The sequence below is a fragment of the Onychomys torridus genome, chromosome 12, assembly GCF_903995425.1.
Source record: "Onychomys torridus chromosome 12, mOncTor1.1, whole genome shotgun sequence".
Lineage (NCBI taxonomy): Eukaryota > Metazoa > Chordata > Mammalia > Rodentia > Cricetidae > Onychomys > Onychomys torridus.
The window spans coordinates 29,185,908-29,203,415 of NC_050454.1; the positions used below are offsets into that span (position 1 = coordinate 29,185,908).

At 45.9% G+C, this 17,508-nt stretch overlaps 1 protein-coding gene across 5 annotated transcripts in view; it reads left to right on the plus strand.

Moving 5' to 3' along the window:
• Positions 1 to 13,069: 13,069 nt before the first annotated feature.
• The window catches only part of Cd47 (CD47 molecule), a 54,479-nt gene continuing 50,040 nt past the window's right edge, over positions 13,070 to 17,508 (plus strand). For 3 of the 5 annotated variants that reach the window (XM_036203396.1, XM_036203392.1, XM_036203393.1), the window contains exon 1: positions 13,070 to 13,262. In XM_036203396.1, the coding sequence (XP_036059289.1) occupies positions 13,217 to 13,262 (46 nt within the window). In that variant the 5' untranslated portion in view covers positions 13,070 to 13,216. The remainder of the gene's footprint in view (positions 13,263 to 17,508) is intronic. The other 2 variants (XM_036203394.1, XM_036203397.1) reach the window with 2 other exon arrangements.

Consider the following 17,508-nt stretch of genomic DNA (forward strand, 5'->3'; position numbering starts at 1 on the left):
TATATATGCTATATATGTATTTTAAGTAGTTGTATAAAATAAGTTTTTCCTTTGGACCACTGAAATGGCACAAAGGTCAGTAACTGCCAAATATAATAGCTTCCTGTTTTGGTGACTGATGTCATTGGCCCATGACCACACATATTAGCTAACTTTGTCCTGGTAACAATAGAAGACTCAGTACACTGAAGAGACCTCCTCACTGAAAATATTTACCATCTCTGTCTTTTTACTGAGTTTTCCAACATGTGTAATAGGCTTTTATTGTTTTTTTTTTTTTTGAACAGTGGCTCATGTAGCCCAGGATAGCCTCAAACTTACGATGTAGCTGAGGCTGCCCCCTGATCCTCCTGTATCTACCTCTTCAGTACTGGGATTACAGGTATGAGCCATCATTCCAGGCCTCTAGCTGTATTGTAAGTTGGGAGATGACCACTGTTGACCTCAAAAACCCTCATCAGGGTAAAAGGTAGTTTCAAGTCTAGGAAGGTCCTGCGTGATCTGGAGTTTCCATCACCCTCGACCTGCTTGTCTCACTTCCCTTCACGCTAATCTAGCTGGTCTGTCCTGCTGACCACCATTCTCCCAACCCAATCTTCCTCAAATAAACCAGGCATGTCCCTGAGGCCGAGCCTTGTAGTTTCTGCCCTTTCTGCCTTATGGACCTCTGGAAGCACTACAAAGGCATATTTTTTATGTAGTTTGTTTTTCTACTACACCCACAGGACCTGGGCATGACAGATGAGCAAGTTCTGGGAGGCAATGATGCCACATTCCAGGTGGTATTCATTTATCCACATCCCAGCAAAGGTTCTGTAAATGGTCTTGCTCCGAATGCTAAGAAGGTCAGGCACAAACCACCTACATTTGTGAAGGCATTTTGACGTCCACTTTCATACTTGCTTCCTTCATCTTATGTCTTCCCTTGTAACCAGTGTCTCATGACATGCCTGAGTCTCCAGCTATATTGCTATAGAACTTACTCTCATATGCTTTCCACCCATCATTATTAAAACATATCTCCTTAGTTTCTATTACCTAAAGACCCTAGCACATTCTCTTCTAAGCTGATAAACTCATTAGAGGCCAAATATTAATGAATAATAATGGCTCTACTGCCTGGAAAATAATTTGCATTTAAACAACTTTTAGTGCCTGAATGCAAAGGGGTAAGTGATGGGGGAATTCTCAGCAGGCCCTAGGCCTGGGCCAGCTAGAGCAGCCACAGAAAGGTTCCTGAAGAAAAATCAAATCACAACCCATACCTAGCTATCCACTCTGTCTCGGCAGGATGAGCCTAGCCATGTATATTCCTCAGAGCATGCATGCCACATCTAGGCAGGGAGCCAATTAGAGGTGCTGGGAACATCTTAACTTGCATAGAAATAAGCCTGTCGTTTGTGATATATGTACTCACTTACGTATAGTACTATCGATTCCTCCCATTAGAGCTTTGATAGCTTTTCATCTAGCTTTCAAGTCTGCTGGTGCAAAAACACTTCTTAGGAGAGAAAAAGGAAACTGCATAGGCATAGGTTCAGTCACGAAAAGAAAGTCTAGCTGGGTACAGGGTCAGATATTGGGACACAAATGGCAAGCATACTCCTCCATCACTGTCAGACAAGAGAGTCATCTGAACAAATAAAAAGAAGAGGGGTTTTATCCACTCCGAAGCACAGATGGTAATCTAGATTATTCCATCTCTAGGGGACCAATACTCACACTTGACCTGTCTAGAATGCTCCCAAACTTTCCAAGACAGAGCAGGTTGGGCCAAGCATCTTGCCTAGTTTCTCAGAACCAGCTCCAGGTGGTCTGGCCCCCAGGATTGTTGAAAATGAACAAGTTTTCTTTCCAATTACAGTAAAGTATAGTTTTCTTCTGTTCTCATCCACACAATGCCACACCGGCTTCTGAGTTTGCCACCGGGTGGAATGGGTATTGATCTGTCATTCCCCCAGGGAACCCTGGGTTTAAATTTTTTCATTCTCTGGACAAGGGTGTTGCCTATAGAAGCTTTCCAAGTTTTATCAAAATGTCAGGAGACAGTTTCAATGGAAACTCAGGAGACATTAGCGCAGATTTCAGACACTCAGTTTCTTGACGGATACATAAAAGGGCACCTTGTAATTACCAAAAACCCTGTCTCCAAAACTGAGTCTAAACTGACTAGAGAGAGTGCAGAGACTCCTCATGCCTCTTGGAAGTACATGTTGGTTTCTGTCAGAACAGACAAGGGATCCCCTCCTTCAGCGTGAGGTGCTGGAGACCCGGCTGTCCATAGAGAGGCCTCACTGTGGCCGACGCACTTTATCCACTGAGTTCTGCAAAAGCCCAGCTGACATCTGCAACCTGCCGAAAGCACCAAATACTCAGCAGACCAGGAGAGCTGAGGGTCTCCCTACTATAGAACTTTCCTGCAGAAACAAAAGGCAGAGAGAAGCCAAGGAGGACATGTGAATACTTCATATCCCTCTGAAGGCATGCCACCTGCCTTCTTAGGCTCTACTCTAGGCCAGAGGCAGTCACATGTTTCTATAGAGATCCCTTGGAAGACTCACCCAAACCAAAACTGCTGGGCCCTCCCAGATGTCCCACTTAGGCATTTGGGTGCAGCATAAGAATGGCATTTCAGGCAAACTCTCAGGGCTGCTGTTGACACAGGTGCCACCCTGGGGAACTATACTCTCAGGTCACACTGTGACTAACTGGCTTCCTGTCCCACTGTGGTCAAGAAAGATGTGGTGGTGGAGAGAGGGGGACGTTTCAGTTTCTGCAGCAGAGGTTGGTGTGTGGGGCCGCCATGCCCATGTTCCCTTCAATACAAATAAGAAAGGTTAAAGAGACCCACCAACCTTTCTCCCAATTCCAGATCTGGAGGAGTCTCATCAGGGAGAGTGGTCCTACTTCATCCACATTGCATTCACAGTGACTGTCTGACAAATCTGTGTGACCTGGCCCACAGCCACTGGCCCAGAGTTAGAGATCAGGAGATATACCCAGAGAACTGATAGATGAATCATCTTGGTGAGGTACTGTTTTTGACAGTTTTTGCACACGTGAACAGAGCAGGGCAGGAAGGATACTCCCAGAAAGCCTTGATATAGACAGGAAAAGGAGTCCTCTACTGACCTTCCTGGCTGCTGGTGATGAGATTTCGGCAGAAACTGGTGACAGGATTATCAATCTAAAATGTAGACAACTATTCTATAGTCAATTACAATGAACATCTGGGTGGTCTGGGTAACTGTGACTCCCATATGCTCATATGTCTGAATACTTGGTCCCAAGTTAGTGGAACTATTTGGGAAAGAATAGGAGATGTGGACTTGTTGGAGAAGGTGGGTCACTGGGGGTGGGCTTTGAGCTTTCAATAGCCCATGCCATCCCCAGTTAGTCCCCTCCCTCCTGCCTCCAACTCTCAGATTGGATTTAAGCAACCAGGTACTGTTCCAGAGCAATGCCTACCTGCCTGCTGTCATGGTCCCCACCATGATGGTCATGGACTAACACCCTGAAACTGTAAGCTCCCAACAAATTCCTTTTATGATAAGTTGCCTTGATCATTGTCTTAGTTAAGGATTCTGTTGCTATGAAGAGATACCATTTCATTGTGGTGGCTCACTTCCAGTTCAGAGGTTTAGTCTATTATCTTCATGATGGGAAGCGAGGCAGCATGCAGGCGGACATGGTGCTGGAGAAACAGCTGAGAGTTCTCACATCCTGACTTACAGGCACAAGGATGTGGTCTGTCTCACTGGACATTGCTTGAGCATATATGAGAGCTCAAAGCCCACCTCCACAGTAACACACTTCCTTCAACAAAACCACACCTACTCCAGCAAGGCCACACCTCCTAATAGTGCCACTCGCTTTGGGGGCCATTTTCTTTCAAGCCGCCACAGTCATGGTGTCTCTTCACAGGAATAGTAAAGTAACCAAGACAACACCCATGCTGCTTGTCCTAGAAAACTTGACCCTCAGCGGTCTTTAAAGTCAGATTTTTTTCTATATCTTAGGCTTAAAAGAGGAGCATTAGTATACTAAATAGTTGCCACAGTTTGGGACCATTTGAGGATGTTTGCATGTAAAAAGAAGGAAGCAGGGAGTTTTATTCAACTGGGGATATCTCTGAAGAGCAGGACTGTGGTTGAACACTGCACGGGACATCTGTCAGGAAAGATGACATGTTTATTTATATTCTTGTGCTGCCTCAGCGGGTCAGCTGGAGCTCCATCTTCTGTTTCATCCTCACTCCAGGACCCAGCCTGAGGGAACAGCAATCCTCAGGGTCCTGCTGATTGCCACGGCAGAGGCACATTGCATGCTTGGGACTGAAGCTTCTGTTCAGAAATAACACACTTCACTGGCTATGACTAGCTGTCGGGCAAATTTGTATCCACCTGGAACCTTAGACTATGGCTGTAATTTGGGAATGGGCCCTTTGCAGTTGGGTATGGTTAAGGGTTTTGAGGTGATATTGGACTTAGAGTGATCCTAAAACCAGTGATTCGAGTCCTGATGTGAGGAAGAGAGGACATAGAGACAAAGGGCATGCTCAGAGAGGGGCAGAGACCAGAGCTCAAGTCAGGCTGCCAAGGACCCCCTGCCAGTGACTAAGAAGAAGCAAGGGAGGGGTCTTCTCTAGTCCTCAGGAGGATCAGGGCCCAGTTAACACCTTGACTCTGGACCTCTGGCCTCCAGAACTGGACATAGTGGTCTCTGGCTTTAAACTTCTCATTTATGGTCTTTTTTTTTTTTTTCCCCATAGGAACCAACATTGCCAAAGTGAGTCTGTGTCATTGCCAGTACCCAAAGAGTTGCTGCAGGGGTTGTCCTGCAGGGCTGATTGCTTCCTTCAAGTCCTTCCTCTACCCCTCTCTCCTGTGCCCTGGGTCAATGGAGAATTTCACCTGCACCAACAGCCCCTTTCCCTCTGGTTTCTGTTTGAGATTTGCCAGTAATAGGAGTTGAGGATGGAGAAAGAAGTCAGAGTCTTTCTTACACCCTTCCTCTGAAAAGCCAGGCTGGCTCTGTTTGTGGTGAAGGTCATGGTTTCTGCCATGCAACCCTGCCTGCAGTGTCTACATTTCCTCAGGTGTCTGCTGACTATTTCTTCCCTGTGTCCCTCCACAGCAAGGGTACGACAGCTGGTGTCTACAGGGTAACTTGCCTGTCTTCTTGGTGTTCCGTAACTCCACCCACAGACTTGTCAACGGGCTTGTTATTAACCTCCCAGTAACTTCATTGAAGCATGCCATCTGTTTTCTGCTGGGACACAGAAAACACATGAACAATGTACGTCAGAGGTGACTGCGCATCTCCAGTGGACAGTGACAACCTTGCTGAGCAGCATCATTGAAACAGAAGAGGTAAAATCGGAGTGGCAGGCATGCAGATCTCCTGGATTTCAGTCCTCCCTCATTCTGACCGAGGCAGGATCTAAGCTTTGGGACAAGGTTCAAAGGCCAGCTGTACCACTTACTAGCTGTGATACAGAATTCCCAGAACCTTGCTTTCTGCTCATGAACAGTGGGTATAACTATGCTCTTTGGGGGGGGGGTGAGGATGTTGTGAGAACTCATATAGGACATATAAAAAAGAACATATCTATAATGAGTAGAATGATGTCCTCCAAAGACTTTTAAGCTCAAATCCCGGGACTATATGGATGTGTTAGTGTTAGCTGGTAAAGAAACAGAGACTGTATGGATGAGCTAGTGCTTACAGACCTTACAAAAGTGAGATTATCCTAGGTTACCAAGTGGACAAGAAAACGGGAAGAAAGTCAGCTTAGAAATTAAAAACATGGGAAGAAGAGGGGAGGCAGAGGCAACAGGAGACCCTAAGGAATCAGTGTGCAGTGTGAGGTCTGAGATGTGTGGAGACGGAAGAACTCCAGGCTGCAGATGACAAGGCGGCAGAGACCCTGATCCCATACATGCTGAAGCCTGTCTGCCACCTAGATGAAGCTAGAAATAGATTCTTTCCTGGAGTCTCCAGAAGGGACAGCAGCCCAGCCGAGGCCTTGATTTCAGCCTTGTGAGACTCAAGCAGGGAGACCAGCTGAGTCCCTTGGATTTCTATTCCTTGGAACTTCCAGATAATGTGTGATTTTAAACCCCCAAGTTCATTGTTCTTTGCTACAGCAATAATGAAAAAATAAATACACATAGCTTGCATACATCAACTACGTGTATGCTGTCTACCCTCAAAACACAGCATTAGATACCAAAGGGCTTCTAGACCCCAAACACTACCAGCTCTCAGAGCTGGTGTGCCCTTTGATTTCCAAGTCTACCTGGAAAGTGACTCTCTCTGGTGCTTTCATACTTCTACGACTATAGGGTCCCCACATAAGTACACCAGCAGCAGGAGGAGCAGAGGCAGGAGCAACAATCGCTACACTGCCATGGCCAAGGCACAATCAAGCATGGGCTAGTGTCTGTCGTACAGAGAGAAGTGCATCTCAATGGCAGGAGAGCCCTCTCTCAGTCCTATGGCCCTGTGTTGAAGCAACTTCCGCTCCGACTGGTTCTTCTTTTGAGACGAGACTGACATGGATGTTGGTAGATAGAGTAGGCATCAGCTGGGGACCAAAATCTAGCAAAAAGGAAGAGAAGAGGTTTCTGTGTCTTTGAAACCAGGATGCGTCACTGCTCCTGCACTTGGATATCAGAACTCCATATCCACTGGCCTTCAGACTTTAGCAGGGGCAGCAGAAGTCCACCATGTTCTCAGCTCTTCAGTTTTGTACTGAGAGTTACACCATTGGCTTCCCTGGTTCTGAGGAGTTCAGACTTGGGATGAGCAATGCTACCAGTTTCGCGATTCCTAGCTGGCAGAAGGCCAATCATGGGACTTCCCAGCGTCAATCACATAATCCAATCCCTCTAGTAAATACCCCCATCTATCTGACCATCTATACATCCATCATTCCAGACAGCTATTTTTCTATCTACTTATCTATTCCCCTACCTACACACATGCATACACAGAGTAGGCTCTGTGTATCCATGGTTCTGCATTCACACTTTCAATCAGCATGTGGCAGGAAACGTTCAGAAAAAGATATTGTGATTTTGCAACTGGGTACAGATATTTTCTTCTCATTACTTTTCTAAAGAATACAGGATAGCATCGTTTTACATGTTATATCCATTGTATCTACCACTGTAATCAATCTAGAGATGATCAAATAAGTTGCATGCAAACAGATTATTTGTGTTGAGAAACCTGTGGCTCAGCAATCTACGAGGCTGGATATCTCAGCAACCCCAACCTGGCGCTGAAAGCCTTGAGGATTCCTGGAGAGCTTCTTTAGTCCATGTTGGAAGGTCAAAGAAGTGGGGTTCTGATGCAGGGTTCAGGATGGCATACACAGCACCAGTAACAGTAGATGCATTCACCAGAAAGGAGCAAAGCAGGTGGGCAAAGGACCACTGTTTTTCCTGTGACCTGTCTATAACTGGGCTGTAGTTATAGGTGCTACCCACTCTACAGGAGGGTCCTCCCTCCATAGCTAATCCTTCTTAGAAATGCCCTCACAGATCTCCCTGGAGATGTTTTTACCTGATTCTAGATCTAGCTCAGATGAATCATCATAAATGGTATATTTTCATATAATTCATACACACACTCTTCATGTTTGGCTCCATGTCCCTATCATGTGAGCCATTCTAATAAATCTTCTTTGGAATTTATTTATCCTGTTGGTTCTGTTCCTTTAGAGAACCTTGACTAATACATCATTCTATATAAAGGACCTGAGAACCTATAGGTTTTGAAATCCTGTAACCAATCTCCCACAAATACCAAGGGATAAGTGTATGACAGAGCCTGTCAGGTCTGTTTCTCTGCATAACCCTGGCTAGTACAGAGATACAAACCTAGGACAAACTCCTCTGAGCTAACGTGGTGGGAGAAGAGACACACATATAGAAATAAATACTTATTGACAAGGTGAACAGAGAGTCAGGGGACAAGTAATTGAATCTGTAAAGAAATGGTGAGTTATGGAAAAGGCAGTAAATAGGGTTAAGAAAGATGTCTTCAAGGTAATGTTTAATCTCAGCCCTTGAAGGATAGTTTGGAATTCACTGGATGAGGAGAGAAGAGAACATAGGAAGAACATACGTACAGAGAACAACCTGAGTGGGGCATAGAAGCTAGAAAGCAGAAGAGTGAGCCAGTGTAAAGTGCCTGATCACAGAGGAGAAGTGAGCTGACACTGGCCAGGGTATTAAAAATGTAAACCTCCTTTGAAAAGGTCAGATGGGTTGTGGAGAAAGCTCAGTTACTAAATCATCTCCAGAATCATCATGTGTTGTCTAATCTTGGGTGTCAATTTGACTACATCTGGAATCACCTAAAACCCAAGCGGCTGGGAAATGCCCTCAGGGATTTTCTTGATTGCACTATTTGAACTCTAAAGACCCACCCCAAATCTAGGCAGCACCTTCTGGTAGCAGCCCACATAAAAGGACATGGAAGAAGGATGGTTTTGCTTCTCTCCTGCTGGACTTCACTCTTGATGGCAAGTTCATGTATCCTGATGCTAAGGAATTCCTTTACAGTGGTGTTAGAACCTACTATTTCAGAATTCCAGCACAGACCGAAGATCAGCAGCTCTTTAGAACATCCCTGGGACTCCAGTACCATATTGTGACTGCTGCCATAGCCAATCTCCTGGACTAAACAACTACTAGAAGTTTGGCCTTTGTATTGGGAGACCACCATTGTTGGAATGGCTTATAATCAGTCACGACCTTTGTAAGTCATAACACATACACACATAACATAGACAACACACACATATGGGAGGAGGGTCTTTACAAACATCACAACTGGCAGAGAAACCACCTGTGTGAAGCTAGAAGAAAGTCCAGTTCAACAGGACTCAGTCATCAGTGTTGGTTCAAATTCTGAGAGTCTGACACCAGGCAGTTGATTTCAGGCATATTTAAGTACAGTACAATCTGGAAAAAAAAGTTTCCTTGTGTAACACAATCCCATATGCACAATGAGGCATAATTACATTGAAACTCTTTTCAAAGAACATGTCACTTCTTCCATGAAAATGGGTTCTATAGATAGGCTACATGTGTTATCTTAAGGACCTGGGGGAGGATCGAGTGTGGTTTCAGTCACACAGATAATGCAGAGGACACCTAGGGTGTTAGCCACCTCCAGTCCTGCTTGTGGGAACTTATGTGAACAAAATATGGCATGGTCCTACAGAAAGCACAGAGGTCACCTAGGCTACTGGCCAACTCCATTCTCGGTCTTCTGGGTGGAAAACAGATTATAGATTCCTTTGGAGAGACAATCCTGCTTGTTTAACATTCCAGGTTTTCCTAGTGATGATCTGTGAATACAAGGACCTTTAAATGATGTCTTGTAATCCTAGAACTGAGGAGGAGGAGGCAGGAGGATCACTGGAGTTCACTGACACCAGCAAGCCTGGCTTATGTAGCAAGTTCCAGGCCAGACATGTTAAAACAAAAACAAAACAAAACAAAAAGAAAAAAAAACATAGCAATCTTCATTTGAAAAATAATCAGAATGTTTGGGAAGATGTTTCATCTATGAACTTTTTAAGAATAGTTTCTGAGAAATGATATCCCAGGTAGTTGTTTGGTCTCTACAGGTAGGCGCAAACATATGCACTTGCACCCATACATGCACAAACAAGCATCACACACACACACACACACATATACGTAAGTAATTAGAAGCATCAAGACTAAGAAGAAAGAGAATACAGTCAAGAGCTGCAAACAGCTGATAAGCAGATCACTAATGAGTCGAATGCAGGAACTCAATAATGCTACTAAAGTCTGGTGCCAGGTAGGCTTCAAGCATAGTGCAAGAATTGGTTCACAGATGTTTATGAACACTTCTTTATTCTTTCAATGGCCATTCCTTGAGCAGTAACTGTGTGTCAGGCAATGAGAATGACCCAAATGAGCTCTTTTTGTCTAGGAATGAGTTTGCACTAGCCAAAAAGCCACATAAACAGATCATTTCAGTGGTTAACACCACAGAAACTAAGAGATGGCCATTTGACTTATGCTGACCTTCTTTTGGGCTTTGGGCTTCTGTGAGATCCTAGTAGGTCCATTAGTGAAGAAAACTGCATCCTGTCCTGTTCAAAGGCCATGTCTTGCTAGGCACTCGAGACTCTGCAGCTGGCTTTCAGGGGGACCTGAGATAGCTCTGTGTCTCTCATGCCACTATGTGCCTCGCCTAAATGGAGGAAGTAATTAGTAACATGAAAGGCAACAATAAGTATATTACTGTATCAACATGAGATTTTAGACCTGGTTAGAGGCAGATGTAGTGCTGGCTGGGAGGTAGAGGAAAGGAGATGTGTGGTTGAGACAGAATGTGAGGGAGAGGGAACTAGTCATGAACTGGGAGAGAAGGCTGTGACTAGTCCATTGGCCTTGGAGTAGCTAGATTTCTGATCATAGCCCCTCCTCTGACCTTGTAACCAAGCTTCACATTCCTCATCTATAAGGACGGAAGTGATTTGTGCACACCAAGGGGGAACCCCATGTCTGAGATTTATAAGAAAATGCAGGGGGAAGGGCACAGGGTAGATCTCCAGAGAGCATCAGCAAGTATCATGTGCTCTTTCCCTGTTTCCTCATCTAAACTGGACATGACAGCACCCTTTCCACAGCCTGTGTGGAGACTCATTTAGTTAATATAGTTTATGTGTGCTGTGTTCAGAATTTCTAATGTGTACCATCCCTCCTCTCCCATGCCGAGCTCAAAGTCTGGGTAAATGCTTGGATCCATTAAAAGTGAACTTTCAAGGAATTGAGGTTCTGAAGTTGTAGTTTAAAGTTATTTCAGAGAGACACTATCAAATCTAAGCAAGTTGCTATGGATTTTTTTTTTCTGGGATAGCTCCCACCCCAACCCTAACATGTCTCATCTTGAATGCCTGAGAGGACAGTTATCACCCAGGAGGCTCTGATTCACCTGAAGCCCCTTCCAATATCTGCAGAAAAAAACTTAAGCACATGGCCCCAGTAGCTCCTAGCATAACAGAGCATCACTATATCTCCACCTGGGCAGGTTGGGCACAGTCCTTTCCAGTCACTCTTCAGCTCTACCCAGTTAGTTGCTTCCAGGGACAGCTGACAGCCTTTTTTAGCCAAGCAGCTGCTCTCTGATACACAGTGTCCCTAATGCTCCAAGTCTGGTGGGTGATGACTGTTTTGTATCCCTTCAGCAGTGGGTAGACTAGAATCAACCAGTTCCTTTGATAGCCTCAGGATGTCTAGGCTCCCGTTCAAATCATTACCATCATAACTCTAACCCTCAAGTCACAACACATTTACTATACATTTATTATATAATAATTTCCATTGCCTAGATCAATGGAAAGCGAAGAACACCTTCTAGTTTTAAGGGATTGATAATGTGGAGAAAATGTTTCTCTCTCTCTCTCTCTCTCTCTCTCTCTCTCTCACACACACACACACACACACACACACACACACACACACACACACACACCCCACAGAAAAGTTATATACTAAAGGATGGTGGTCGAGTGCTATTCTCTGAGCATAACAGCCATGGTCTTCTTCAGAGCAGCTGTGACTACTTGTGACTCTCGAGGTAGGGTCCTCATGGAAGGAGACTGTGAGGAAGGTCATTGAAACCTCCCTTGAGATTCCAGACACCCCTCCCGGGCCTCTCAGCCAACTCTAAGTAGGTGCTAAAGTACACAGACTCTGGGAAGGTAACAGAAGGATGAGGAAAACATGCATGTTGCCGTGAAAATTTCAGGTGTGGTTGCTTTGAGATCTTCCATTCTGCTGGACCAAAAGTAACTCCTTACAGAAAGCTCAATAAACATTTGGTTCGGGACCGAGTTCGGTGGAATCCTCCTTTACTTTGTTGTTGGTACTCTCTCTAAAAGGAGCGGGTGTCTCTCTAGGAAAGTATTGTGAAATAAGGACACACTGTCACAGCATCATAGACAGTGGCATATATATATATATATATATATATTAATATATATATAATCCTGAATTGTATTACTGTCACACTGGATATTTTGAAGATGGCTCGGGTAGATTTGAAGTGGAATAGTGTGATAGCCAATATCACCCAGAGGGTGGGCAGGATGTGCAGCCCCTTACTACTTAGATAAAGGCAAAAGCCTTTTGCTTCAGGATGAAGGGTGTGGCTTCACCCACATTTTAAATTATTTTTACATTTTTGTTCAAGAATTGAACTCAAACAGGGCAGAGGTCTACACAGATGCAGACATAACGCCAGGTTCTCAACACTGTTGGTAGTCTCATGGATCTGTCTACTCACACTAGGACCTGTCTGCCACAATCCTTGTGACCCTGCCCCCCACCCCCAGCCCCCCACCACCGTGGTTTTTGCCTTTCTCGTTTCAAACTACTCATCATGCAAGGAGCTTGTCTGTCTAGCCCTGAATGGAGGGGATGAAAACATTAGCCAACAAAGTAAGAAGAACGGACGAGGACCGCTTCTGGACCAAGTCAGGCGGTGGGGAGGGCACAGGGCCAGGGGAAGCAAGCCAGAGGGAAGGAGCTTCTCGGAGGCTTGGACTTGATCACAGCTCCCGCCCTGGGGCTCCAGGGCCGCAGGAGAGAAGGCGGTGCCTTGGGAGGGGACGCGGTGAAAGCAGAAGCAGCGCCCACTCCCGGAGAGGAGGAGGACTGGGGCTGGGCGGCTCTCGAGGTCAGGGTGAGCTGGCCGCGGGAGACGGGGAGAGCCCGGCTGCGCAGGGGCGCGTGTGCTCCACGCTCCACGCGTTCTGCAGGCCGACCCAGGACACGAAGCCCGAAGGGAACTGGCGGAGAGGGTTGTGTGCCGGGAGTCCAGCTCTCTCAGCTCGCCCAGCTCGGGAGCAAGCTGGGTCTTGGCGCACTCTTGCCGGAGCCTGCCCGGAGCTGGGTGTGAGCTTGGCGTCACGTCAACGAGCAGAGGCGGCTAGGCGGGGCGGAGTGCGCGTGCGCGTGCGCGGGGCGTGGGAGCGGGTTCGGGGCGGCGGCGGGCACGCGCGCGCGCGTCCCCGGGCAGCCTGGGCGGCCGCTGCTGCCGGTAACTGTCTAGCTGCGGCGCTGCTTGCTGTTCGTTTCCCTGGAAGGCAGCGGAGGCGGCGGTTGCTCCAGACACCTGCGGCGGCGACCCCCCTCCTCCCCCGGGCGGCGCGGAGATGTGGCCCTTGGTGGCGGCGCTGTTGCTGGGCTCCTGCTGCTGCGGTGAGTGGCTCGGGGATCCCGGCTCTCGGGCTGGTGGTGCGCAGCACCCGGGCGCCCCCGCAGGAGTGTGGGTTGCACCCCCGCCGGTCAGGCGGCTCCGGGAGAGGAGCAGGGAGGAGAGGAGGAGAGGGTGGCGGGATGCGCGGGCCCTGCGCACCCCAAGCGCCACTGTGGGAGGGCCCCGCGGGGCATCGGCGCCCCTGCCTCCTCCCTCCCCTCCGCTCTCCTTCCGTGGTCCCTTTCCCCCCCCACCCCCTGGGAGAGCGGGCTGAAGCTCCTCACTCTCCAGTGCGCACACGTAGGAAGACTGGGAACAACTGCAAGTGTGCAAACCTGAACTGCGAAGAAAGCGAGGGGGCAGCTGCCAGGGACCCCCCCCCCCCCCTCTCGTACCCTTCTCCCTTCTTCCACGCAGCATTTGGGACTGAAGGACTGGAGTGGGAGGACCGGGCCTCTTGTGATGAAGTGCGCATTTTGGTGAAGTCGACCAGAAAGGCTTTTGCCCTACCGTATAAGCACTGGAGCAGAGGGGACGCGAGGAACCTAAGTTTCATTTCCCAACCAGCATTTTTCAAAGATCTCCCCCCCCCCCCCCCCGCCACGTATTTTGGTGGTGGTTGTTTTGAATTCTAAAAACAAGCTTCCTGGAAATACTTTCTCCTGACACCCCCGCTGCCGCCACCCCCTCCTCCAGCACTTTAATATATTCCTTATTGTAGATTAAAGTTTTTATTTTTATTTTTTTCTCCTTTGAGGAAACGTTTTTTAGAATTTACTCGGATGTTGCCAGTGGTATGAAGACATTAAAAAGGAATCAAAACACATATGCAGCAGACTGGTCCTTAGATGCCGGAGATGCACCCCCCCACCCCCCCCCCCGTCTTTTGTAAAGTATTTTGCTGTTTATAAATGTGTACCTCCTCTGTAAAAAGCTGAGGAAAAGAATAGGAATTTATATGACCATATACTGCCCGTCAAGCTTCATATCTGTAGATTCCTCTGCGAACTTTTTTTTTTTGTAAGATTCAGAACAGGCTTGAAACAAGGACAACAGTAAATGTTAAATTTATCTTAGGATGGTAAATTAATTCAACGTTAAACTGATAGTTAACCTCAGTGTGCCACTCATAAAGGCCCGAATCTGGGAGCTGTTTCCAAGATGCCCTTAATCTCCTGCTCACCACTTTCCCCTCCGCAAGCATCCTGCATGTTGTAGCTGATAATAATAAAGATCGATGGTATCTAAATAGTCGGTTTTAGGTGTTCTCCGATTTCAGTCATCTTTACTGTGCTTCTTGCCTTCGCTCTGATTGTAACATTGTTTTCAAATACCTGTTGTATAATCAGAGAGCTTTCATGTTGAGCCAGGGATACATTTGTAACAAAATGCCACTAATTCAGACCATGGAGGATGAAGCTTGTTTGTCTGAAAAGTAAAAATATAAGCCATATACTATGTTGTTTCTTTCTTTTTTTTTTTTTTTAAGCCTGACTTTCAAGTAGATTAAAAAACAAAACTGTCAGAAAGGTAGTTATGGTGATGGGAATTGTGTTAGGCCTTTGTTACCAATAGTTATGATTAATTAGTGCTCATTTTGTCCAGTGTTAATACATTTGAATCTACAAGGAGTTGCAAAATTCAGAACTTGCACTAGGAAAAAAAAAAATCTCAGAAAACCCAAACCCAAAATACAGGCATTATGCTTTTGACTTGTTAGATATATGTAAATTAGGAAGTGAATGTTTGTCAAAGATAAAATAGACTTTTGTGTGTATCATATATAGGTTCAAAAGAACATGCATGAAAACATGCTAACAGTCTGAGAACACAAGCAGTCATCAAGGGACCAGGGAGACTAGATTTAGAATCTAGAATGAGTCTGAAAGTCGTGGATTTTGAGCGTTCATTCGTGCTGGAGTTGATTCTGTTTTCAGTTTCATTTATGATGAAATGGACAGCCAGGGGCCATGCCATTGTAATCTTCACAGTTTCAGTGACCTCTGTGGTAAAAGGGGGGGGGGGGGGGCTTCTAACACCCCCTTCAGCCAATTAAAACCGAGTGCAGCCCTCTGTACAGGTTTACAGGATATGAAATGAATGTCTATATCCCTCCCCTGTCTGCCCAGTCACACTTCCTTTAAGAGAATAGCAGTTTCCTGGTAGTCACTAAACAGTAAATACAACCTTCAGTAAATAATGTCAGTCGTAACTATGAACCAATAATTTCTTTGATGGTTGAATGATTTTTCTTTGTTCAAAGTGGCTTTTAGAAGTCAGGCATGCACAGGATTGGGTTAAAATGGTTTTATTATCTAAATAATAACAGTAATGTAGCTGCTCAGGTAAAAGTGTTCTTTCCTCTTGAAAAACATGATTTTAAGGCAGAAGTTGCCATTTTAAAGGAATAAATGCCTCTGTGCGTGCCCTTGTCTGTGGAGCTGCAGCAGCCTGGAGCAACCTGCTCATGCACTGCATTAAATATCTACATTGGGACACTCCTTCTGTCGTCTGGGTTTTGACAGATAGCTTAACTTCATCAGGCAAGTGCTCATAAAAGTTTGGAAGGCCATGTTCTGAAGGCAAAAGAGGGGTACCTCCCTCCCTCCATTGATACATGTTCTAAATACAGAGTCACTGAAATTCATGTTTTTATTTCAGCAGTGTGCTACCATTTGTAGAGAACTATTTTACCTGTCTTTGAGGTTTCCGCTGTTGTAGATTTTTAGTTAAAATACAAAATGCTGCATTTTTATAGCCCGTGTCTCAGTCTAATATAATGCATCCTCGATTATAAAGTTACTTTCACTTTGCATATGAATGCAGTTACTCATTGGAAAAAGAACAAGAATAATTGTAGATTCAGTTTTGCTAAACTCACTGTAGTGCAAAAGTAGGGAACAGATCACCCAGCAAAAGGGGTTCTTACTTCCCTATAGAGCAGTGGTTCTCCACCTTCCTCATGCTGCAACCCTTTAATACAGTTCCTCATATTGGGGTGACCCCTCCCCCAACATAAAATTATTTTAGCTGCTACTTCCTAACTGTAATTTTGCTACTGTTAGGAATCGTAATGCAAATATCTGATATGCAGGTTATCTTTTAAGTGACCCCCAAAGGCATCACCACCCACAGGTTGAAAACCGCTGTCCGAGACAAAGACTCCAGATGTGGAGTTTTTCCCTCCTTGTGGTTGGCTACATGGAATTGAAATTGAAATGAGAGGCTCCACCCTTCTCTGAATATTTCATTCCATACTCATGGAGCACCGCATAGGATTTAGAGTCTTCAGCCTCCAGATTTTGAGGGGGAGAGGTCAAGAGAATTCATGTGCAAAAAAAAAAAAAAATTTTTTTTTCTTTTTTTCCATTTTCAGCAAGTGTGAGGCTATGCTGCACTCCACTAAATACTCTACCAGACTCTTAAAGGCACAGAGTCATATTTCAAACTTCAATTTGTGTGCATCTTAGTAACTTACTGTGTGGTTTATAGAAAGGAAAAAAAATGTTTATCTTTCAGTGGCACTTGGTGCACTTTAGGTCATGATAAGGTCAGACTGCAGGATGTTACCAACTCCAACTTGCCCTAACCCTTGTAATTCTAGATTGACTAGTTCTGTTCTTATAAGGACACTTGAAGGCCAGTGAATGGGGCAGGGTTGCTTTGAGTCAGGCTGAATTAAGCTGTGGACTCCCCCACTGGACCCCTGACCTTTATTTTTAGCATCTACCAAGGAGAGCTTGGACTCTCCTTCTCCCTTCCTGAATTCATTTTAGTCTCAGACCCAAGTTTTTCCTGCCAGAGGCCGGTTCTAAGGGCAGAGTTGTAGGGTTCCTTGCTGACAGCCAGCGTCTCTCATCATGGATGCATCAGTGGCCTCAGCAGCCATTGGGGCTTCTCAACCCATTCATGAGCATTCACTCCCAAGCTGACAGTTCACTTCTTACTCCTCCATGAAAAATAGTAGGGTGGCGTTCACCTCACAGCTGCCCTCCGGACACTACTAAACCTAGCTTCATGGCGCCCTCTTTCAGCTCGCCCCAAAGAAGCCCCGTTCACAGTCCAAGGGAATGACAGCCTCTCTACCCCTCCTTCATATCCACCACCTCGGAGACCTGTTCTCAGAGCTTATTCCTCAGTCTTACCGTCTAGATCTTGCCCTGGCCATTGACTCCTTGACTTAGCTGGCAGCCATTACCAAGTTTTACCTCATAATACGGAAGAAAACCGAAGCCTGAGAAGATTCCC